The sequence below is a fragment of the Pseudopodoces humilis genome, chromosome 3 (genome assembly GCF_049639895.1).
Source record: "Pseudopodoces humilis isolate 2021_Gansu_Grassland_sample_001 chromosome 3, ASM4963989v1, whole genome shotgun sequence".
Taxonomy (NCBI): domain Eukaryota; kingdom Metazoa; phylum Chordata; class Aves; order Passeriformes; family Paridae; genus Pseudopodoces; species Pseudopodoces humilis.
In genome coordinates, this window is record NC_142202.1 from 35959176 (window position 1) to 35984009 (window position 24834).

At 37.7% G+C, this 24834-nt stretch overlaps 2 protein-coding genes across 3 annotated transcripts in view; one reads left to right on the top strand and one right to left on the bottom strand.

Moving 5' to 3' along the window:
• On the top strand, positions 1 to 8055 carry GPATCH11 (G-patch domain containing 11). Of its 2 annotated transcripts, XM_005526897.3 has the most exons (9): positions 3 to 224; positions 327 to 553; positions 1386 to 1427; positions 1507 to 1627; positions 2390 to 2480; positions 3670 to 3774; positions 4524 to 4605; positions 5167 to 5252; positions 7910 to 8055. In XM_005526897.3, exons 1-8 carry the CDS (start codon positions 178 to 180, stop codon positions 5220 to 5222), a joined length of 771 nt encoding a protein of 256 aa, XP_005526954.1. In that variant the 5' UTR covers positions 3 to 177; the 3' UTR covers positions 5223 to 5252; positions 7910 to 8055. The 2 variants fall into 2 exon arrangements, with proteins under 2 accessions (XP_087908951.1, XP_005526954.1); XM_088052825.1 differs by lacking the exon at positions 7910 to 8055 and having other exon boundaries at positions 1 to 224; positions 5167 to 5715.
• Positions 5508 to 24834, bottom strand: part of EIF2AK2 (eukaryotic translation initiation factor 2 alpha kinase 2) — a 24378-nt gene continuing 5051 nt past the window's right edge. The window contains exons 4-16 of the mRNA XM_014255992.2: positions 23926 to 24095; positions 22295 to 22397; positions 19884 to 19966; positions 18990 to 19077; positions 18514 to 18545; positions 18213 to 18347; positions 17658 to 17777; positions 16471 to 16578; positions 14665 to 14857; positions 11929 to 12054; positions 11229 to 11324; positions 8279 to 8341; positions 5508 to 8188 (exon numbers count right to left, since the gene is read on the bottom strand). Of these exons, the coding sequence (XP_014111467.1) occupies positions 8069 to 8188; positions 8279 to 8341; positions 11229 to 11324; positions 11929 to 12054; positions 14665 to 14857; positions 16471 to 16578; positions 17658 to 17777; positions 18213 to 18347; positions 18514 to 18545; positions 18990 to 19077; positions 19884 to 19966; positions 22295 to 22397; positions 23926 to 24095 (1437 nt within the window). The 3' untranslated portion in view covers positions 5508 to 8068. The remainder of the gene's footprint in view (positions 8189 to 8278; positions 8342 to 11228; positions 11325 to 11928; positions 12055 to 14664; positions 14858 to 16470; positions 16579 to 17657; positions 17778 to 18212; positions 18348 to 18513; positions 18546 to 18989; positions 19078 to 19883; positions 19967 to 22294; positions 22398 to 23925; positions 24096 to 24834) is intronic.

Genomic DNA, 24834 nt, shown 5'->3' on the forward strand with positions numbered 1-24834 from the left:
AGGCGGGCGCGGGTGGCCCGGGGCTCGCACGGGCAGCCCGGCCCGGCGGGTTCAGTGTTCTCGTCCTTCGGCCCCTCCATCCCCCGCCTGGCAGGGGACGCGCAGAGAAATATAATGCTCGGTAACGAGCACTGACGCTGTCCATAGGCGAGGCGTCGGCATAGAGGCGTGCTAATCATGGAGGGAGATGAAGAGGAGGACTATATGTCTGATTTATTTATTAAGTAAGTAGGTAGTTCATTTTTTTTCCACTCCTCTTAAATGATCGTAAACCTGTTAAAACAAACAAATATAACGCTAATGTTTGCTGGTTTACTAACTCGCAGACAGGATGTCAGGCCAGGCTTGCCCATGGTGAGGCGGGTGAAGGAAGCTATTCAGAAAGAAGAAAAGCAAAAGGAAGCCAATGAGAAGAACAGACAAAAAAGCATAAAAGAAGAAGAAAAAGAGAGACGTGACTTGGTACTGAAAAGTGCATTGGGCAATGAGAACAAAGGCTTTGCTTTGCTCCAGAAGATGGGCTACAAGAGTGGCCAGGCCCTTGGCAAAAGTGGTAAGTTTGTCACTCTGGAAGTGTGTGTTTGTATTCAGCTATACCTTAATATTTTATAGACTGCAGCTCTCACTGCATTTGTTGACAGGTCACTAAGTGCCTCTTGGAGAGACATAGCATTACAGAACTGTGAAGGTGCTGTGACAGAACAAAATATGAGAGCAGATCCCTAAAACTGAAGTGAAAATAGCACAGACTATTGACAGATGCAAGGGAAGAGCAGCACTTGCAGCTCAGTAAATGTACTTGCATACATGTATACTTACAGGAGTTGCATTAAGGATGTTTCGATGGTTTTGCAAAGCTAATAGTGTTAAAAAAAATTCAGACCCTCTTGAAATTTATGGCTGGATTTTGAAAAAGAAACAGTGCACACTGGCCTACCCTTATGAAGTAAAATCAGTAAAACAAGGAATCAGTAACTGCTGTGCCAGTTCAGCGTCTGTGGAAGACAATTACAATGAACTGTCCCAGATAAATTCTTTTTGTTCTTCATCATCGTTATGAGATTGCAGAGTAAAAATGCTCCAGAAGGCGGTAACAAAGCTGTTTTCATCATAGGCATGTTACACCTGTCACGTCACCACATTTCATTCAGTTTGGTCCTGTCATGAAAAAAGTACATAGGATTCCAGCAGACAAGCCAAAAAAGAGAGTGTGTTTCCAGTACAGCTGTGTCATTTTTAGTGTACTAAATGTATATTGATTGGGAACCTTTCAACTTCCAAGCAAGAAATCACAATAATGGCAAAAGCAGCTTGCCTGCTTTTGTACAAATCATTGTTTGAGACAAACTTGGTTTTTTAACATTGACTTATTTTTTCTCTCACAGGAGAGGGCATTGTTGAACCTATTCCTCTGAACATAAAAACAGGTTTGTGGCACTTTCTGATATATTTAGTTGGATATCAGAGCTTCTCAGCTGCTTACATTCACCTTTTGAACTTATATAGGCAGAAGTGGGCTTGGTCATGAGGAACTAAAAAAGCGAAAAGCTGAAGAAAAACTGGAAAACTATAGACAAAAGCTCCATATGAAAAAACAAGCAAATGAACAAGCTGCAGATCAGTTCAGGTAAAATGATACAGCTGATATTCCAAGCAATGTCTAAATAGCAATTCTTTTTATACTTGAAGTTTGGTTATTCTTTTAATGTGCTACTATTTTTGAATGTTTTGAATGAAAGGTGAGAGTTACAATACAGAGTAATTGTTTGTCAGTTCTAAAGCAAAAGTAGATAAACACTGTAATGATAAAAGCATGTGCTGCACCATTTAGTTTTGTAATTGTTAATAATGTAAACAATATACATACTAATTTTTCTCAAGTCATATGCAGCTTTTTAAATTGGAGAAATATATATTTTGAAATATAAAATCCACAGATATTCCTGAGCAATGTTGGTACAATGGTTTTAAAAGTCAGGGTACATTTTTAAATGTAAAAAAATTTAAAATTACTTTTAAATTTTTAAAAGATTGTATTGGTTTGGTTTTCTTCCAATTTGCTTTTAATATATGGAGAAGAGAAGCTTAGGAAAGGCTGTATCTTTCGCAGATGAGTTAGTGAACCACTTCTTTATGTCTTAGGAAAAACCTCATGAAGAAACAGGGTAGTGTGGTCAAAAAAGGTATCCTGAAGGTACAATTCCCAAGAAATACAAGTGTGCTCCTACAGAAACAATGTCAGAATGACTTCTTAACCTCAGTGTAGTTCAGGTCTGAGAAAATTAGTAGGAATAGAATCTTAGATTTTCGGGTTTCGTAAAGCTGTGGACTTTAATGCATCTGTTACTGTGTGTCTGCCTGCTTATCTACCTCTGCTTGTTCTTAACAGAGTAAGATTCAAAACCAAACAAGAAGAACGTAAGATGGAAGGAGACCTGCGAAAAAGCCAGAGGGCCTGCCAGCAATTAGATACGCAAAAAGTGAGACCTGGGGGGTTGAAAAGAAGACCTAGAGTTTAGAGATACAGGCTACAATACAGTGGTTAGTTCTTGGAAGTTCTCTAAAATTGTGGGGTAACTAGCTTAAGTCTTGATGTTTGGCAACACTTCAGTCCTCTTAAAATATTTCAAAGTTTATGTTGGTACCATATAGAAGGTGCACGCCAACCTCATGGAAACTTATATGAGGACCTGTGTTTTTCCTTCTGCAGTCTTGTGGTAACTTCTGAGCTGTCTGCATATCTTCCAGTAGCTAGTATCAGGCCATCCTAAATAATGGTGCTAATTGCTTCAAGTGAGGGAGCAACATCATCACACAGTGACTGACATTGGGAGTGACTGGAAATCATCTTGTTCAGCCTCCCTACTCAAGCCGAGTCACTTAAAGCAGGTTGTCCAGGCGGATCTTCAGTATCTCCGAGAATGGGGATCATCATTGAGGGAATCAGCAGATTCACCAAAGTAGCATTAAAAAAACAAACAAAAACCCCCACACAAATAAGTACCTTCCATTTGCAAGGAATAACATGGGTAATAGCAGTGAACCACTATGAATTTTTGCCATGGGAAAACTTAAAGGTTGTTTCTTTCCCCTATTAACCAGGTAGACGTTAATACCACCTCACAATTTCTGCTGAGATTGTTCAAAACTCCTTAGTTTGCTTGAAATGAAGTTACCTGAATTAAGCTTAGATCATCCTTGTTTACTTTTCTTCCTTTAACTTTACCTGAGGTGAATTAGGAAGCACTGTGTGATCTCTTGATGAAATAACTTGGGGCAGCATGTCTTAAACTGATAAACAAGGCTATCTGCTCTAAGACTCGATGTGAGATTGTGTTGCTGTGTAGCCTTGCCAAATTATCTATCTATCTATCTATCTATCTATCTATCTATCTATCTATCTATCTATCTTTATGCACATACATATGCCAAAAATAGATTAAATAGAACTAGGTGTTAGCATTGGCATGCATTCCATTGTTAAAAAAAAAAGTGAATAATCTTTCTTGTGGACCACTGTACTTACCAACAGCTTTAGTAATTCTTGGTTATACTATACATGCAAGTTTTAAAGGCTAACAGCTCACTTCCTAAAAATTAGTTTTATCCAGCGTCTTACAAGAAAACCTACAGACAGATAACTTCCATTTAAATCCCTTGTTATTTAAGGATATTGATGTTCCCAAGGAGACTTGGTTTTGGATAGAACCTGAAGAGGAAGACAAAAAGGATGAGGAAGACAAGGAAGATGAATGCGCAAGCTCAGACTTAAGTGTAAGCTCTTAAACTTAATTAATTTCTCAATTCAGAATTAAATCTAATATTCCTTGAAACATATGTATGTATACATGTTTCCCACACTGTAGTAAAGGACCTCTTTGCAATCACAGAGCAGTGACTTTTATAGCAGTTACATGATAAAATATGAAACATTACAGCACTGATTTATTGCTCATCTGTTTTAAGCCTGATCTTTGAAAAAAGTAGCCTAGAAATTAAATTCTAAACATTTTTAGCCAAGATAGGTAAGATCACAGTCATAAGCTTTTGAATTTTAATTTTTGATGCCTCATCTCATGTCTGAGGTTGAAGTTTAGAGTTGCTAATTAATTTCTAAAAATGCTTCACAGATTATCTTAAGAGGGACATTGGAAATACATATTTTTAAGAACTAGATTACACAGCTGTTGTTAGTCTTAAGTGTTTGATTGGCAGAGATTAGATGTGAAAAATTCCACAAAAGATGCCATATAGGAGTTAAGTAGTATATTTAGCTCTCTCCTTTCAGTGCAGGTTACTTAGCTGGAAAAAAGGATGAGCAAACAACAGCTATTAACTTTCCAGAGATCATGCATTCCTGTGCACTGTTCTACAAATGTGGGAAACTTCATGTCTTACTGAGCTATGGTATTGTGTAGTTTTTCCATAGCATTGGGTTAAACGCTTATTTTAGCAAACCAGAGGCTCAGAGTGTTTTATGTCATGTGAGCCCCTGGTAATCACATACCTGTACATATTTCTAGGTATCAGAAAAGCTACACATCCTGACAGCCTATTTGAGAGAGAAGCACTTCTATTGCATTTGGTGTGGAACAACCTATGAAGGTGAGAGTGAACCAAGCTTTTGTAGGTGCTTTATTTTGCTTATGCAGCTAGACTCCAGCTGTAGCATATTTCCTTTGTGTTTCCCTTACTGCAGCTTCCAAATCTACATAGCAGATTTACCTTCCAGGCTGTTGGTTTTTGCACAAAGCTTCATACATACTGTTGTTGTGATTGTTAGCCAATTTTTGGGTTTATATGCAGAAAAACCAAACAAACAAAACCCACACACAACAAAACACAGCGAACCATACTGACATTTATTTGAACTTATATCATTTGATTAGTTTTGAGAAAACATAATTCAGATACTAAAACCAGTACCATAAAAGCTGTGAAAGCTAGCAGGTGTTTTTGAAACAATTAGAACACCATACAGTTTCACAGCACCAAAGAGAGTAGAATTTGTTTCAAAATTTGTTTCAAAACAAATTTGGGAGTTACTAACTTGTAAACCTTGAATGCCATTTAATCTGTTCTACATCGATTCTAGAAGTATTTCTAGAAACCATTTTTTCCTTCCCTGAGCTGCAATTACTCACTCTTCTCCTGCTTGTCCTGTAGACTCTGAAGATTTATCTTCAAACTGTCCTGGAGACAGTGCTGCAGATCATGACTAAAGCCAGTCTAAAGGAAGGAGCCCTAGATAAGTATGTATAATTCATAGTATCTTTTAAAAGGCTCAGAGCTGTGCCATTCTCAAGAATTCATACCAAAGTATGCAGAAAAAGAGTTTAAGTTGACAGGTTAAATTCATATTTTCTGTTTGATGCACAATTTAATAGAAATTAAAAGTTGGTGTTTGTAACTGAACTAACATAACTGAGACGTAGGTTAAGTCTTTCACATCTTTGTTTTTTACTGCCCAACTGGTAATAAAATTCAAGTATGAGTGAAGGCATAAATATTGGCTAATCACTTTATTGCATAATGTATTAAACAGGGTTTTTTTTCATCTTTACAGAGATACCTAAATACCAGCCTGGTTTTGCTTACTCTCTTAAACTTGGTGGGGGAAAAAAAAGCTTGTGAAACATGACAGTGACATATATATACTATTACGTATATATTATATTCCGTTGTATATAAAGGTGCATATTTTCCGTAATTAGATCATGATGGTGGATTTTCATTTTTTTACATAAAAATACATTTTAATAGACCTATTACCATTTATAAAAAGTTAATGCTGACATATAAAAATACTATGCAGGAAAAATATATCAAAAACTACTGGGACAAACTCAGTATTACTTAACAGCAAGAAAGTAATGATACTACTTTGGTCTGTCCAAAAACTGTAAAGGAAATGCAGCCAAGAGATTGTCACATATCAATTTTCCTATTATTAATAGTTTCATAGAATTGTTTAGGTTAGAACAGACCTTAAAGATCATCAAGTCCAACTATATGTCAATTTTATCCCAACAGACTAAAGAGAAGAAAAAGAAGAAATAGTACTATTTTGTCTGTAAGGATATGTAGTTTCTCACAGATCTTGACCACTGCAAAGAAATACTAATTAGTCTAGAGTAGTGAAATATTTTATGAATTCCAGTCAAGGATAAGGTTAGAAAAGCCCTGATGGAATTCAGTCTGACCAGGGATGTCAAGAAGATCAGATTCAAAAAAATCTAAAGAACCTAGAGGTGCACTACTCCATGGGACCTGCTGCCATGCATCCACTGGTCCTGAGGGAACTGGCAAATGAAATTGCCTGAGTTGGCCTTGTTCAGCCTGGAGAAGAGGAGGCTCCAGGGAGACCTTGGAACAGCCTTTCAGTACCTAAAGGGGGCTGCAAAGAGAGCTGGAGGGAGACTTTTTCCCAAGGGCATGTAGTAACAGGACAAGGGGAAATGGCTTTGAAGTGAAAGGTTGAGATTAGATATTAGGAAGAAATTCTTTATGGTGAAGGTGGTGAAGCACTGGAAGAGGTTTCCCAGAGAAGCTGTTGATACCCCATCCCTGGCAGTGTTCAAAGCCAGGCTGAACAAGGCCTTGAGTAATGTCATCTACTGGGAAGTGTCCCTGCCGAGGGCAGGTGGGTTGAAACTTGGTGATCTTTAAGGTCCCTTCCAACCCAAACCATTCTATGATACAATAAATGTGACTCATGATAAAGAGAAAAAAAGAAAGCAGTAAGGCCTTAAAAAAGTATGTACAAGCACATTCTTATTTAGCAATAAATACTTGCACCAGAACATCAGTAATTTCCTTAAGAATACAAATACACTCATTTGTATTATCTCTTTCAGAGAAGTCACCCACTTTTAATCCATTTAACATTTCAGAAAAAGCATACAGTACTTCACATATTACTTATTTTTTGCTTTGAAATCTCTGCTCGTTTGCCATTACGCAAATGAGCAGAGATTTCGAAGCAAAAAAATAGGTAATATGTGATGGCCCCATGTCAATGAACAGTTTGACAAGACAGAGCTCAAAGACAAGCACCTGAAGGCCCAATGTGCCTGTCTTTTCACCCTGTTCCCCACACCACACACAGTACTTCAAGTTCAGGCGAGGCTGAACTCTGAAGGATATAAAAGAAGAGTAGCAGAGAACCTGCTGTTCCTTTTTGTGGTACACACCAGAGGTACTCAGTACAGTTATTAAGGGTCAGGCATGCCTCAGTATTACAGTAAGGGATTAAAACCTAGAAGCATGGGAATGTTTGAAGTACTCTCTCAGCCTAGGATTTCCAGTGGTTACTACTGAGGCAATGAAGAGTTTTCCTGTATTAATAGCACTGTGAATGTTCCTTTCCAAAAAAGATAACTATCAAAACCTAAAGTTTTCAAAAATTGAGGTTTGTTCTAAATTAGATGTCCTAGAAGCTGAATACTTAACATTTAAATCCTTAAGAAATCCTCATTTTACAAATTTAAAATCTAGAGCACTGAAGGTGCTAGGTCATCAGCAGCTGTGAAGAGATAAAAAACCTCACCTCAAAGTACTGAAATTCAGTGAAGAATAACATGCACCTATTCCTAGTATCTTTTCTGCCAGAACTAGTCTTGTTATTAATGGGAGCATTCCAGTAATTATTAACAATATCACTGAACAAAGCAGAAAGGTTTGAGTCACATAGCACCTGACAGCACTTCTTCCATGGAAAGCAGTAGATAACCTTAAGGGATAATGGATGCAGCACATGCAGGGATTTGCCACAACCCAGTTAGCGCTTTACCACATCAGCATAATCTTTGAGGGGAAAAGGACTAGGTTCTATTACTTATTGTACAAAATAATCCAGCTCATCCAAAACCTATGTTTCCAGGTAAAAATTGAGTGTGATTTCTTGCAGAAGTGTCCTGTCCTGGTTGCAGCTGGCAGACATGAATGGTGATGTAGCCATGGAAAAGACACACCCCAAGTCTCGCTGTTGCTTCTGACATCTGTTGTCATTTCATCAACTGTAATAAATTCATCAAACTCTGGATTTAAACACAGTATGAAAGGACATTTAATAAGAATAATTTCTAAGTTCCTTCTCTTCATCAGCAGACTTAACAAGGTCGAGTAAATGAGATATAGTGATTCTTCCCGAAGGGTCTGTTGAAAGCATCCTTTTGATTATGGATGCCTGCAAAAAAAAATTAAATGTCAATAGAATTTTATTTTTTTTCTTTTTTTAGTTAACACAGTAACCAAAAAATATATTAAAACCCCATACCTCTGGTGGAAATTTGTTCATGAAGCACTCTGGAAGCTCACCTTTTCTAGCAGAAGGCCATACCTGAAATTAATAAAAGAATAGTTTTGGTATGCTTTAATTTGTTATGTTTTGTATCTCTACCTTATGACCCATAAAGTTTACTGAAGTAATCAGGAAAACACAAATCTACAGGAAATGTAAGGCTTCAAAAAGAAACTGTAAAGAGTTTGAAAGCTGGGGCTTTTTTTCATTTAGTTGTGCTTTGGTTTGGTTTGATGATGACATCCTTTTCCTCAATTATTATCCATTTCTAAGCTTAAAAGCTTCACACACTGTAATGACATGTTTGTTTCAATAGTCCTCTCTATTCCAGAACCATTATCTTTCTTTCCTTAATTTAAAAGCAATGGATTTATTTTGTCTAATGGCATTAAAAGAAAAGAAAAAAGCAAGACAGCTGGATTTCTGTTTGCAAGCCAAGCAGAATGCAATTCTATGTCATTGCATAAAATACCACATGGACTTCAAAGCAACTAGATTAGTCATTACATGCTTTAAAAATAGCTTTTGGTTAACAATTTTTTTTTTTCATATGACACTGTCTCTCACAACACCCTGATAGTCAAGCTCAGGAGGAGCAGGCTGGACGAATGGATGGTGAGGTGGACTGAGCACTGGCTGAACAGCAGGTCCCAGAGGGTCACACTCAGCAGCACAGGATCTAGTTTGAGGCCTGTCACCAATGGTGTCCTCCAAGCTTCAATACTGAGCTTGAATTGAGCTGTTGTTTAACTTGTTCATCAATGACCTGGATGAAGGGGCAGATGTGTCCTCAGCAAGTTCACTGATGACACAAAGCTGGGAGGAGAGGCCAATACCCCAGAGTGCTGTGCAGCCCTTTGGAAGGGCCTCAACAGGCTGGGCAGATGGGCAGGGAGGAACCTTCTGGAATTCCACAAGAGGAAATGCAGGGTTCTGCACCACTACAGGCTGGGGGCTGACCTCCTGTGGAGAAGGACCTGGGGGTCCTGGTGGACAACGAGCCACCCATGAGCCAGCAGCCTGTCCTTGTGGCCAAGAAGGCCATGGAATCCTGGGGTGCATTAGGAAGGGCATTGCCAGCAGGCCAGGGGAGGTGATCCTGCCCCTCTGCCCAGCCCTGGTGAGGCACATCTGGACTGCTGTGTCCAGTCCTGGGCCCCTCAGGGCAAGAGAGACATGGAGCTCCTGGAGTGGCTCCAGTGGAGGGTAACAAAGGGGATTGAGGCACTGGAGCGTCTCTTAGGAGGAAAGGCAGAGGGAGCTGGGCCTGTTCAGCCCCGAGAAGAGGCACTGAGAGGGGAGCTCATCAATGGCTGTGAGTGTCTGAAGGGAGGTGCCAGGAGGATGCAGCCAGGCTCTGCTCACTGGTGCTGAGCAGTAGGACAGGAGGCAACGGGCAGAAAGTGATGCACGGGAAGCTCCACCTGAACATGAGGAAAATCTTTACTGTGTGGGTGACTGAGCACTGGAACAGATTGCCCAGAGAGGCTGTGGAGTCTCCCTGACTGGAGATACACTAGACACAAGCCCAAGTAATGTGCTCTAGGGAACCTTGCTTGAGCAGGTGGGTTGGACTAGATGACCTCCAGTGGTCCCTTCCAACTTCAGTCATTCTGTGATTCTGCAAGTGGCTTTCTGGTTAAACAGTCTGCTTAATTCATTTGCTGTTAAGTGTTAATGTCTGCCTGAAGATGACAGTCATGTTCTTGGACTTAGCTGTGTATCCCAAATCATCAGTTAGTCTTATGGATCCCTGTAAGCCTGGCATAGCAAGCCCTTTACAACCACTATCGAGTAAAACAACAGCTCCTCTGAACTTCGAGTTTTTTCCCCTACTCTTTAGCAGTAGCTTTAAGCCTGTGACCCTACGTGCTGGGGATCATGAACTGAACCAGTTACTCAGCACAGAATAATCAGCTTTGCTTTTACATGATGTTCTCGCAGCAGGGCTTGCCAACACTAGAGTTTATCATATTCCATTAAGTGAAATTCTTCCTAATCTAATGGAGCAGCTGAACACCATCCTAGGACTTTCCATCCACATAACTTCTCCACCTGCCTGCAGAGCACAAGATTTTTATAATTTAAGGAAATTATGCTTTTCCAACTGTAAACACTGTGGGACTGTGCATGCATTTGCAGTCAACTGTGAACAGGAACAGAAGATCTGAGGAAGTACTGCAAGGTGGCTGGACAAGTTGAACAGACACACTGGTATGATTTTCTAACACTGGCAAAAGGATCTGACTACCTGTTCAAAGTCTTAGTCCAACCACAGTTACTTTAGACAAGATACCCGGCAGCTACATCAATATCTCCCACCAATATGAAGGTTTGCACATAAAAAGCTCAAAACACATACAAGATACCTTTTAAAAGAAAGCTTAAGTAACATGGGATTTTCTTTTTGAAATAATATCTGTTTCACTTCAAGCAACATTTTTCAAATACTTTTGTTTTCATCTTGGAAAACTGCAAGGGTTTTGATTTGGTGGAAACTCTTCTTGCTCCACTGTGCAGTGAAGACAAGAGCATGGCAGAGACAAAAGTCACCCATCCATAATTTTTATTTTCTAAAATTAGAAAAATACTCCCTTTAAGTTTCTCATCAAAGAAAAATATTTATAAGAAACTTGACATCCTTTTTTGCTTGACTTTATCCTTTAGCATGCTCAGGCTTTAGTGTCTATGTAGTAGGACAGAAGTGTAATAAACTATAGTATTTTTTTCCTTCAGTTAGAACATTTCAACTAAGGTGTGAGGTCTTACAGGCTTCACGGAAATGAATTAAGGAAAAAAATGTAAATAGAGATAGTAATCTAGATAAAGAGATTCCTTCTAGAATGCTATCAATATGTGATACCAGCAGCAAGGCAAAACAACAACAACAACAAAGTGGGAGTTGTTAAATTTAAAGATTACATACCTTAGTTTTTTCATGGTAAGTGAATGCCGAAAGAATTTCAAACCAAATTAATCCCAGTGCATAAATATCTACTTCCTTTCCATATCTGGCCCCAGACTAGAAAGATTAGAACAGAACAATACAGGCATCAAATCCAACTGGAGAACAGCACTTCTTAAAGCAAAATTTAAAGTCAGCAAAAATTTCCACCCCAAGGCTACAGGACTGGCCCTACTCAATATCCTTCTTAATTGTTAACCCTTTCTGCCTCCGACCTGTTAAATAGTGACTACTATGTCACACTGAACACCCTGAAATTAAATTACTAGTTCTACAGGCCTGTACGGATAAAGCATGCCAATATTGTCCTGTGACAAATAATGAAACAGAGAAACTCAAATTACGCAATTAACAGGGGCCCAAAATTCAAATTTAAATATATGTCTGGCAGCCTGGTTTTACAACAGCATTCCTTACAGCACACAGTGTCAAACTGTATGTTCACACAAAGCAAAAAAACATGAACACACTTGTGTTCTCCAGAATACAGTTATCCAGTTACAGAATACACTTTCTCCAGGATACAGTTATCCTTGCATACAGTCATACCAAGGAATTTAAGACAACTTGCTTTAATAATGAGATTAAGATTGAAAACATCCAATGCTGAGTTTATAGCGCATATCTACTTACAGAGATACTCATACAGCAGGATAATTACCTGTTCTGGTGCCATATATGATTTTGTTCCTCTGTCCTCAGTCAGAGTCTCAAATGCCACAGAAGTCACAAGACCAAAGTCACCTATTTTTATTTTATCATTGTGTGATATGAATATATTCTGAGGCTATTTTCATATATATAAATAAAAAGAAGAAAAAAAAAATCACCAAATGACCAAGGTTTATCATCAAGTATAATCAGCCACAGAAGTGTTCCCCATAAAATCTGGTAATTGTTCAGAAAGTAACATTAAGAAACCAATGGTGTGGAAAGAGAAATAAGTTAAATCAATTTTTAAAAACACAAACTAAACTTCAAATAGTACACTCTGCAGTAACTGCACCTTTTTCCCACTAGCTCAGTCATAACTGTATCATGCTTTAATTGCTCTTCAAATACATTGTGCATATAACATTCTAATATCCCAAAGTGCTTTTTCACTCTTCAATCCTAGCCAGGACTTCATACACTTGGTCAAAGCATTTAGTCTCACATGGAATTCCACTCAAGTCAGAGTTTCTCCTAGGCACAAAGGGATCACATGTAGTAAATTAAATGCAGTGTTAAGGCTTACTACAGGTATCCCAGAGTATCACTTTTACATTTCCATTAAATTTCCCCTTTTAAAATTTGACCGTGTCATGGCTTAAGGCCAGTTGGCAACTAAGCACCACACAGTGGAATGGGAGGGACAATCAAAAGTAAGCATGTAAGCTGTGTTACAAATAGTTTAATAATTGAAACAAAAGTAAAATTTAATAACAGTGGTAAATAATAATGATAAAAGGATTAAAAAAAACAAACCAAAACAAGGAGAAACAAGTGATGCACAATACAATTGCTCACCACCCACTGACTGATGCCAGATTCCCTCCCTGAACCCAGATTAGCCCCCCTTCCATGTAAAAACAGTCTCTGACTTAAAATAAACACTACCTAGTAGCAACCAAAACATCAGTGTTATCAGCATTATTATAATAGTGAACCCAAAACACAGCACTGTACCACCTCTTGAAAATAAATTAACTGTATCCTAGCTAAAACCAGAACACAAAGAACTAAAAACAGAATGATACATTCTTCAATGAAGTTTCCCAAAGATGATGAAGTAACTTCATCTTCTGAATGTTTTTAAAACATTCAGAAACAAAACCAAACCAAATAGACTCACACTATCTTTTACTCAAAGAAGCTCTAGAGGACCATAAGGCCAGGACATACTTAATAGTCAACAGGAAGAGATCTTCATGTAAAGAATGCTCAGTGTAGTTGTTCTGTTCAAGTCTAACCATGTCCACACATATTTAATATAGTACCTGCAACTGGCTACACTATTTAATGACTCTGTTCCTATCAGGCACAAATTACTTTAATCTCAGCTTGAACCTATCCTGCAAGCTTTGACTCTGGGCTATGGATACCTCAGGTGGCCAAACACCTAAGCTGACAGTACATCAAAGAGGAGAGGAAGGTTCTCAATTCAAATACAGGTAGAAGAGTTAGCAGCATAACTTGGTTTTGGTCAGGAGAGGGTTAGTTTGTACAGTAATCAGTTTGTCTTATACTACCTCATGTCATTTTCTGAGAATGGGGGAAGGATTCACTTCTGGGTCATAGGAGCATGGCCATGAACAGGTAGTGCTCCAAGGTGAATTTTTTGTATGTGAATCACTCTCTGTTTTTTGACTTCTGGTTTTAATAATGTTTTGTTTTGTTTGTTCTTCTTTTCTTATCTCATTGCTGTTTCCAGTAAATTTTTCTTATATAAACCTGTGCTCTTTTCCTTTTGTGCCTTCAGTTCTTCTCTCCAGCCTGCCACAGGGGAGGGGAAAGTCAGTGAGCAGTGTGTGGATTCAGTAGGAACATTAAACTGGAGAATACCACTCCTGATCGACCACAGCCTTATTCCTACCTCAGCTAGTAGAGCATTAGACTCCTAATCTCAGGGTTAATGGTTTGAACCCCGTCTTGAGCATCAAATACAGCCGGGGTGTGGAGGGGGTCAAGTGAGGCATTTGTGGGTTCACTGGAGCAGCCTGCTGTGAAGGGACTTCAGTCCCAGCTGTCAAGGTCTCTGGTGGTGGGAATTTGACTTCCACAGTGGCTCCTGAGTGATCAGGCAGGGAAGTTAGCTTAACTCTAGGAATGCCACCACACTAATGATTTTTTTTCATAAAGTGAGTGATTTAAAACTCTCTAAGCAACATTATAGCTTCCATCTGAAGCCATGAAGGCTTTGTCCCTTATAATCTTTATATTGAAATAAAATCTTCTTATGACTGTGCACATCTAGAGACTGAAATTCTATCCAAAATTGTAGCATTCAAACAATTTGTATGCATACACAGGACAAAAGTAACTAGAGCATGTTATCAAACACAGCATGTATTAGGATAAACTATCCCTTTAAAATATGGCAAGAGCAAACTCTCTAGACTCAACTTTTATTTCAACAGGCAACAGTAACACACTGAAAATGCCTGTTAGCTGATGACTACTGATTCTTTGAATTCAGAATTGCATTCTGAGATCCTCCAAGTTTACCTTTTGATTTTAAGATGAGGTTCAGCCAGCTGCTGAAAGAAAATCACTAGCAATATCCAAAGAAGCACATTGCTAGGGTACGTAACAGAGTAAGCAAGCACTATAACAATTTAACATTCTCTGAAATTCCAGTAAGTATACTATCTTTAAATGCATTTTTTTTCTTTATTTCTTTACCTATCCTACATACCTTGAGGTCTCGATGAATTAACTCTTTAGAATGAATATATTCCACCCCTTTCGCTATTTGTAAAAATTTGGTTTGTGCCATTGCATGATACTTTCGGTCTTCTCTATTTTTTGCAATCCAGTTTTCCAATGTTCCTTGCTCACAAAATTCCATTTGGATGAAAAAACAGCAAATTTTTTGGTCTGAATTTCGGCTTCAAAAGAAAATTACATACCATATTAAAATTGGCAAGATAAAGTTCCTCCCAAGTCATCTTCAAAGGCCTTTTTTGCTAATAATTATTTTTGGAGTTACCCAAAACAAAGTCTGCAAGTCCCTTAATTTTAACAAAGATCCTAGAGGAATTTGTTTTAAATAAATAGGACTGCAACCCAAAGAATCCCTGCTCAGTTGCTACATACTCCTGGAATATTTCTGAAGTTTTGCTTGCTTTCTGGTTTCACACTGGAAGTTTTCTGAGAGCCCAAGTTCAATTTCCCTCATATCTAGAGGCACGTCCTTTTCAGGAAGAAATACCACTGTCCTTGGTTCCCATATGACCTTGCAGGAACTGCTCCAAGTCCCTGACACATGTTCTCTATTCTGCTCCAGAAACACAGCACCTGCCTTCCTACCCTGCCCAGAATGGTCATGTACTTTCCAACTCTGTCATGTCATGAAGGTAGTGACCATTTTTGACATTGGTCTGCTAGTCACAGAGACCCTTCTGAGAGCTGCAAATCTAGATTAAATACATTCACCCATCTGGCAGCCTCACATATTCCAGAGAAGCCCATAGGATAGGCTGAGGCCGGAGATGGTGAGGGGAAGGAAAATACAAAGAGAAGCATGCACTGTTTTTTCCTATGTACATTGTGTGATGAGTGCCCTTGAATAAAGCTGCTCGAGGCACTGAAAGAACAAGCATTAAATGGCTCAGGACTCTCTGTAGCCTTGAAGTCAGGGCATGACTTCCAGTCTGGGTGCTCAGCTTTGAGGACTTTTTTTCTGTCTTTTACCCAATAACTGTTTAATGTAAAATATATACATGATATTGAGGCTCCAACTTATTAATGGTTCCGTTTTGACAGACTTTTTCCCCCACATTTTACTCTCATTTAATGAGCACAGTTATGGAGACGTGTCATGCCAACCATAATTTTGAATCCATTAATATTTTATGGCTCTAAGTAAGTATGACAGCCTGTCTGAAGAGTATGAATTCACAACTAGTGAAAAAAGCTTACCAAAGGAGCTTGGAAAAGTTTTGTCTAACTTACAAGTAAAACTCTCAGCACTGTTTTACCAGAAGTCTCAGTGTCAAAAGACTACCTCTAAATTAAAGAACATTTCATTTTGTATTCCTTTTCTAAACAATCAAAACTGTTTCAGGCATCACGGTTAAAAAATTAACTTAGGGAAATAATTAAATCTATGATAGTTACTGGCTGACCAGTACTTACTATGAAAAGTAAACTTCTGATCAAGAATTTGGTAGCCAAATAATTTTTTAGTTTCTATTGTTAGTTTTTGCCCCAAATTTTGAGTTCTGCAGTCTTACTCTCCTCTACACATTCATTAAGTTTCATATATTGAGAGAGGAGAGAAATATAAAATCATGTTATCTTATTAATCAAGAAAAAGAAGATAGAAATATACTTAATGACATACAACCTGCTGCTGGAAAGTATTGTGCATTTTCTCCTAGCAGTATGATTTCACATGTGTGCATTTATATTCGTATAATAATTGATAACCAATTATCAACAGCATAAAGTTCACTACAGCAAAAAAGTTTGTGAATGCAAACTATTATTCTGTAGTTACCTTGAGTCCGGGTACTTTATATGGTCATACCCTTTCCAGCTGCAATGATACCGCACTATGTTCTCATGTGTAAGTCTTGCAAGTCCTTGTGCTTCCCGTTCTACCTTCCTGTCAGGAGCAGGGGAAAGAATTTTAAAAAATAAGGCATTTCCCTATTACAATGTAATACAAAGTTAAATAAAAGATATGCTGTCAAGTGGCAGGATACAGATAGTTTTACATTAATTTAAAAACAAAGCATAATATTGACCTTCATATAAGTTCAAAGTTCAAAACTGGAGTTACAAATTTGGTGGGGTTATTTTCATCTCCTCAATTATTCAACATGCAAAAAGTGTTTAAATCCCCACTCAAAAAAATCTGAAAGAGCAAATAGCTGCAAACCTGCCAGCAGAGCAGCAGTCATTACTTGAAGAACCAGTAGGTTTTCAGTATAGTTCTTAGGATACCAGTATCAATGAAAATAACACATACTTTCAAAGAACACAAGAATCCAAAGGAATATGTACACATTACACAATTTAAGGAACAAGTATCTCCAACAATTAAAAACATTTTCAATAGATAACCTAAAAGAAATTAATTTTTTCAACTGCTGATAAAATACTCCACTAGGTAATGGTTACAGAAAATTACTTTCAAAAAAATTAAGATCATAATTCTCTCTTGAGATTTATAAAAGCCAAGTAACACAACTTGGGAGTAATGACTACATGGGTCACATATAAAGCATTTTCCAATTACAAACCACAAAATTTATTACTTGTATTTTTTTCTACTTTCTGTAATTATAGTTATTTTGCATTACTGATATGGAAATTTTCCATGTAGCCTGTCAAAAGTAACAGGACTGCTTTCAGTGTTTTAGTAATCATCCGGTTTTCTTCATACACATTTTGCCATATTAGCAACCAGAGCACTACTACTGTGTTCAGGGAAAAGAGAACTTAACACACCTACATTTTTACAGCTCCATCAGAAATTAACCCATTACATGCAAAATTTAACAAAGGTTCAGCACCACTTTCAGCTTACTTGGAAATAAAGAAAACAGTTTATTAGAAAGGACAGACAATTAATAATGAAAATTGCCTAAATGCTCCTATTACTGTTGAACAGAGAAAACAAAGTATTAAAATCTTGATTAAGTTTGTCCTAAAAGGCAGAAGTAAATACACAGTACGTACTCTGTGAATTCAACTCGCTTGATTGCATAGGCTGTCTTATCACACTTGGATACTGCCTTGAAAACATTCCCAAAACCACCTGCACCAATAAGCTCTATTTTTTCAAAAAGAGAGAGAAATCTTTAAAAAAAAAAAAAAAAAAAAAAGGAAAACCACACTTAATTATACTTAATTTTCAATTAAGAGTATCAAATAATCTTGACAGATATAATACATCTACTACAATATCCTAGTGATCATTTGACAAATCTACAGATCTAAACCACAGCCTTGCAGATTAAAACGAGGGAAACTGACCCTTTCAGGCGTGTCAGGTCATTACCCTCACATCTTTACATGAATAATGTTTGGTTGTAAGCTTTAAATACCATTGCTTGTCAATTTCTATGCTACATTTGAAATTTCCACGAAAAAGAAATTTAATTTCAATTTTCTTTGAAAGTTCTTTTTACAGCAGTATTTTCCCTCCTTCTACCATAAATAAAAAAACAAATCTAGATTTATATATACTGTTATTGACTTAAAAATATTAATTTAAAAAAAAAACCTTCTTACGTTTTATTGACAGTGTGTGGACTCCCATTCTCTTCTCCAGCATTTGTGTCCACATCTGGTGAACTTTCATTTGAATCTGACTTTATTTTTTCCTCTTCCTTGTTTCTTACATTAGCAAAATTAGCTGCCAATTTTCTTTAACAAGGATAAAAGCAAAATTTATAATGAGCCATTCTTCTAACACATGATGAGAAAAGAAATGTGCCTCCCGATAGCAGCATTTCTTTAGTAGAGATAAAAAAAAATAAAGATATTTGCAATATAGTTTACAGGAGATAGCAATCTCAAAATAAACACATACCTTTTGTTCAGGACAGGATTTTGTGCATTTCTCTACATGGAAAACAGGAAAAAAAAGCCTGTCTGAGGTATCCTGAATATTTTCACTGTAGTTGGTTTAAAACATGTCTGATAATGTATCTAGGAATTGCCTATAAATATGATCATACCTTATGTAAACAATGTCATAAGAATGAATCTTAGCTATGCATAACATTACCATTGCAAAAACATACATACCATTATCATTGCAAAAAATTAGCTTAGTTTGACCCTTTTCTTGGTTATAGTACCATTTCTTAAACACTACATAAATTTGATCCACAATACAGAAGGAAATGAGTAATGATTAACAATACTGAATTTTCTTAGGAAAAATGCATGTATTTTCCAATGATTAGTGGATAAAAGAACAAACTGATGTTACACTCTTACAAGAAGCATGCCCCATTCAGGGTCTAAAACATCATTATGAGGAAGACGATTTTCATACTATACCTGAAAAAGTGAAGGCTTTTCAGACATTGTCATGTCTTTCATGTTTTCTACCAACTGTGCAGATGGGTCATCAAAGCAAATGCTGTTTCTATTGAAAAATAATGGACTATTTTTAGGTGAAAGAAACACAATAATTAATAAAATTACTGTCACAAGAAAAGAAGTACCAAAAACCCCACACTTTTTAAAGCAAAACCTGAAAAGGCATTAACAATCATGACTGATTTAAACTATAAAACATCCTGCTTGAAAGCTACTAAAATAACACCACTTCGTAATATTCTCCATTATTTTTATTATGAAATGAGTCTATGATATCTAGAAGATAGAAGAATGTAAAAGTAGTAGTGGCACTACAGTCAAACTGCTGGTTCTCAAATCACATATCAAACAATGCATGTTCAGCTTCTTTTGCTAAGCAAAGTTTTCCCTTTGGTGGAAATGAAGATTCACAAAGAATGAAAAAAGGGGGAGAAAAAAAGAAAAAAGGGAGAGAAGAAAGCAGACTATAGAGCACAGGAAAGTACTGAAATTGAATTATACTGAGTTCACAAGAGTGTCACAACAGCAAAATTAGTGTTAAAGTGGGATGAAATAAAGCTATTGAGTGAGGTAGGCTAATCCATTTACATCACAGTAAAAATGCTTCTGAAAGAACTACCTACGGCAAAGCAGGAATAAATCAGAAAGCTCTAAGCTTTACCATACAGACTCACATAAAATTGCACAAGTAGAACAAACTTTGCTCCAAAGTATAAGGAACAGAAGTTAAAATTAGATGGCTCTATACTGCAATAAAACAATAAAATTATATACTTTATTTAGACTTAGAGAACACTACCCTCCAAGATTAGTAAATATATTGTTATCACATTAGCAGTGAACCCAACTTACTCTGAGTCAGACCCAGTTGACACTTGAGAGAAATCGCTACATTTGCTAAGTGTACAACTGCCATTAGATCTTTCAGTTTCCATCTGGAAAAAAAAGAAAAGCCAAGAATGTTTAACAAAATCACATGAACAAATCCCTAGTACAAAAAATGCCATCCAAAGTGGGCAGAGGGAAGATTAAAGGGTCCAAAGAGAAAGCTGTTAACTGCACTAAACATTCAAAGCCCTGCAGAGGAAAGGCAACTGCCCAATTTTCTCCTAGAGAAAGGAAAACCACAAGGCCCTGTCACAGTGAGCGTACTATACAGACATATTTACAAAAGTAGAGTCTGGATTCTATTCAAAACTAGGATGAGAGTAAGAGTTATGGAAAGCAAATATCTTTGTTGTTTGCTGTCTAATTATGGACTTTTGGATTGGGTTCTTTTTCCCTTTGAACTGAAGATTGACGAGAGGGAGGCTAGTTTCTCTTGTCCAGTCTCAGTTGTTTATTTTTTCTTATCAGCATTACAAGGTACAAGGAGCTACGTGCACTAAGATAGAAAAGGGGTAAAATGGCTAACAAAGATCTTCTTCAAGGTCTTTTATATGTCCATTTACCCAATTAACAGATGCCAACTAAATTATTTTTCTTAGTGACCCAATGACCCAACACCTGTGTGCTGCACTGCGGCATTTTCTACCCAATCACCTACTACTACCCAAAAACCCCTAGGAGAAGAACATGAAGAAGAAAGAAGAAGGACAAGAGACAACACCCTAAATCCTCCATCTTGTCTTTTACTCTCTAAACTACCTTAACCTCTAAACCTCAACCCATTCACCCAGTGATTCAAGAAACTTTCTAATTCACACATTTACATTTTCAATCTTTTCTACTTAACTCTAACATTTATTTTCATGTATCACCATGAAAACATGCACATGAATTTCATATTATATGAAATTCAGTGGTTTTTTGAATCCTATAGCTAAGTATTAGAAACAAGGGCACACAATCTGTATCTCAGACTCCAACAGTTTGCTGCATGTGCAACTGCTGTGTGGAAAATGTTAGGCTTTGATATATGTAATCAGCAGAACTGAAAATCTGAGTCAGTACAAATTGACATTCAACGTCTTCAGCATGAAAACACTGCAAAACTCATAACTAAATTGGGGTTGAATAAAAAAAACCTACCCCAAATACTTAGCAGTGGTTCTTCCCCTTCCTCCCGCTACCCATGTCATAAGAGCATAAAAGTAATATTAAAAGCAACACCAACACCTACAATGGATATACACTATCACATCACAAAAAGTAAACAAACTTGTTTTCTTTTTATATTTCCTGGTTTTCCATCATGGTACCATGGAAACCAAAACATAGGATTTATGTTTCAATGACAGCCAACAAATAAACTCCTTTTTATAAATACAGGAGTACTGGACCTTTACTACTTTTTGCCAGTCATATTTTGCTTGTTACACAGACATCACTGAGAATTAGGAAAAACTAAAAACAAACAAAACCAATCTACCCCAAATTTAGACTAACTGGTATACAAATTCTGCTTGAGGTAGTAAATTTCAGACATCAGTGAAAATAAAAAGATCACTGGGTTTGCAATATAGGAAAATATTAAGAAAGGCTCCTAGACCTGTAATAGTCAATTAATTAATTACATGGTTGACCTTAAAAAGCATTGAATATTCTCAGTAACAGCCAAATAATTTTAAAAGTACTTAAAAGTAAAAAAGAATTCTTCCCTCCCCCATGCTGCCATAGTTTATTTTAAACTACACTCCATTTAAGTTAGTTTGTATGTTCTGTACAGTTCAAAAGTGGGTTTGGATCACTATTGGAATTCTAATAATTTTTTGCACACGTGGAAATAACAGCTTCCAACATGAAGACAACAGCTCTGCTCTCCAGAGAATGGTGTCAGCAATTGTTTCACTAGACTCTGCCTTGGAACACTACTGAAGGCAAGAGTCCTGTTGATTCTGAGTCTTACCTTTGCCTCTCACATTCCACAATAGATTTTTGATTCAACAGAAGACAGTAAAAAAAGTATGTTCATAGCCTGCCAGTTCAATAACACTTCACTCAAAAGACAACTGGTATACAAGTAAGAATTTAGAAATTTTTCATATGTGTGCATCCTTGAATGACAACATATCAGAGCTATTCTGCAACAGAGAGATATCAACTGTTAAGATTTTTTTTTAAATCCAGAATTGAATATAGAAACATAACATAAATTCTACTAACAGTAGCCCAACCAACATATTAAGATATGGATTGTTTCCCTCTTTAATGGAATCCATGGAATATGCTTTTAAATACAATGAGGAAATTGGTTCAAAGATTTAAACTTCTGTGATAAGGCTAAATATAGCACATATTGTCAGAGAGCTTGCTTTATTTACCTTCTCATATGCTTCTTTTGCAGCAGCTTGTTTTGCAACAGCTAGGGAAGGTCCAGTGCCCCTACCATACAAAACACCACTAATTGTACAGCTAATAGAATACCTGTAAAATACAAGAGGGAATCAAGTCTTATATGCCATATGACAAGTCTTAATTTAATGATTTTTAAATACTACAATCAACTGACATTATGGAATGGAAATCTGAAATACACGCTTCAGGACAGTGTTTTCAATATATATTTAATCTAATTAATAATGCTAGGTAACTAATTTGTTGCGCTTTCAAGGTAACCCACTTTCAGAGCCTAGCACAACCATGGAAAAGATTATTCTGGGAGGTATTGATATGCTTATCAATAACAATACAGTCATTGGTCACAGCCAGCATAGCTTCATGAAGAGAAAGCCCTGATTTCCTTCTATGACAGGGTACTCCACCCAGCTGATCTAGGAAAGCAAGATGATGCAATCTTTTTGGATTTCGGCAAAGTTTTTCATACCATCTCCCACAGCATCCTTCTGGACAAAATATCTGGCACACAGCTGAATAACCATGCTTACATGATGGGTGAGCAGCTGGCTCATGGGTCAGGCACAAAGGGTTACAGGGAATGGGGTGACATCAGGCTGGGGACCTGTCACTAGTGGTGCTCTGCTCCATTCTCAGCCCTGTGCTCTTCAGCATCTTCATTAACAACTTGTACACAGGACTCAAAGGATACCAAGTATTTTGCTGACAAGACTAAACTGGGAGGAGGTGTTGACTCCTTCAAGGGCAGGGAAGCCCTGCAGAGAGACCAACACACTAAAATTAAGAGATGAGCAATCACCAATTATGTGAAATTTAACAAGGGCAAGTGCCGAATTCTGCAGTTGGGATGGGACAACCCAGGTTGCGTGTATAGACTTGGGAACAGGAGGCTGGAGAGCAGCACTGTGGAAAGGCACCAGTGTATCCTGGTCACTGGCAAGTTGAACCTGAGCCAGCAGTGCCCTGGCAGCCAGGAGGGCCAACTCTGTCCTGGGGGGCATCAAGAACAGCATGGCCAGCTGGGCAAGGGAGGGGATTGTCCTGCTCTGCTCCGAGCTGGGGAGGCCTCACCTTGAGTCCTGTGTGCAGTTTTGGGTGCCATAATAAAAAATGACATTAAGCTATTGGGGAATGTCTGAAGGATGGCAACAAAGAGGTGAAGGGCCTTGAGGAGCAGCCATATGAGGAGCAGCTGAGGTCACTTGGGCTGTTCAGACTGGAGGAGACTGAGGGGCAACCTCACTGCAGTTATAACTTCCTTGTAAGGGGAAGAGGAGGGGCAGGCACCAATTTCTTCTCTCTGGTGACCAGTGACAGGACTCAAAGAGAGAGCATGAAGTTGAGTCATAATAAGTTTAGGTCAGATATCAGGAAAAGATTCTTCACCCAGAGGGTGGTTGGGCACTGGAACAGGCCCCCCAAGGAAGTGGTCACAGCACCAAGCCTGTCAGCTCAAGAAGCTTTTGGATAATGCTCTCAGGCAGATGGTGTGACTCCTTCTAAAGATTCAGCTAACGTGACCAAGGATAACTAATGGTAGTATTAGTAAACACAGGAAAGTATCAGAAGGAAGCAGGAAGATTAAATTGTATCTTACGTGGGAGCATGGGCATCTCCAGTACGAGTTTTCTTAGGATATTCAACTATTTGATGCGTCCTTTGTGAAAAAATATTTAATAGGCTGACATAATCTTTGTCTAGTGCAGGTGATGAGGTTGTTTGAGTTGTTGTTAACTCTGCAGCTGCCATATTTGAGGGACTCTTACACTATAAAGCAAACAAAACAGGTAACTTAAAAACCAAAGCTTAACATTAAGATAAACAGTGCACAAGAACTAATATATCTGCAAGGTTTGTCCACATTCCAAGACTCTTAAGAAATCCCATTTTCTGTCCTTTGTGGCAAAGGACAGTCATCCCAAGCAAAATTATTACATTTTGAATAAATGTAAAGCCGGCTTTCCAAGTACTACACTTCAGCCTTTAACAACTTCTCACCATGCCTCATCCCACCCCTTTTAGCAAAATATAGGGAATGAGCTGTGAAGAAGGGATGGCAGCAAGATTCTGCTGCTGCTCCCATTTAGCAAGGGCTGCAAACGCTCTTGTGCATGTACAAAAGGGAAAAGCAGGACTTTTCAGCTGTCTCATGATCAGTCAACACCAGTACCATATCAGCAAACATGCAGCAATTCTGTTAAAGTAATCGCAGTGACAGTAAAAGCCATATAGAAAAATGTAAGGAAAGATTTCATAAGATGCTAAGAAGCAGAGTCAAAAAGAAAAATAAAGAATGGCAAGTAAAGAAGGGCAAAACACTCGGCAGAAAAGGAGCAAAATTCAAACCTAGACTTAATCAAGTACGGATAGAGTATATAACCAGCTATACTGTAAAGAATACAATGAAAAGGAAAAAAAAAGATGAATAAGAACAAGTGAAAGTAAGTAATTTCATTAGCAGAGTGGCAACAGACACACTGAGTTATGCCCTGCAAATGTTTTGAAG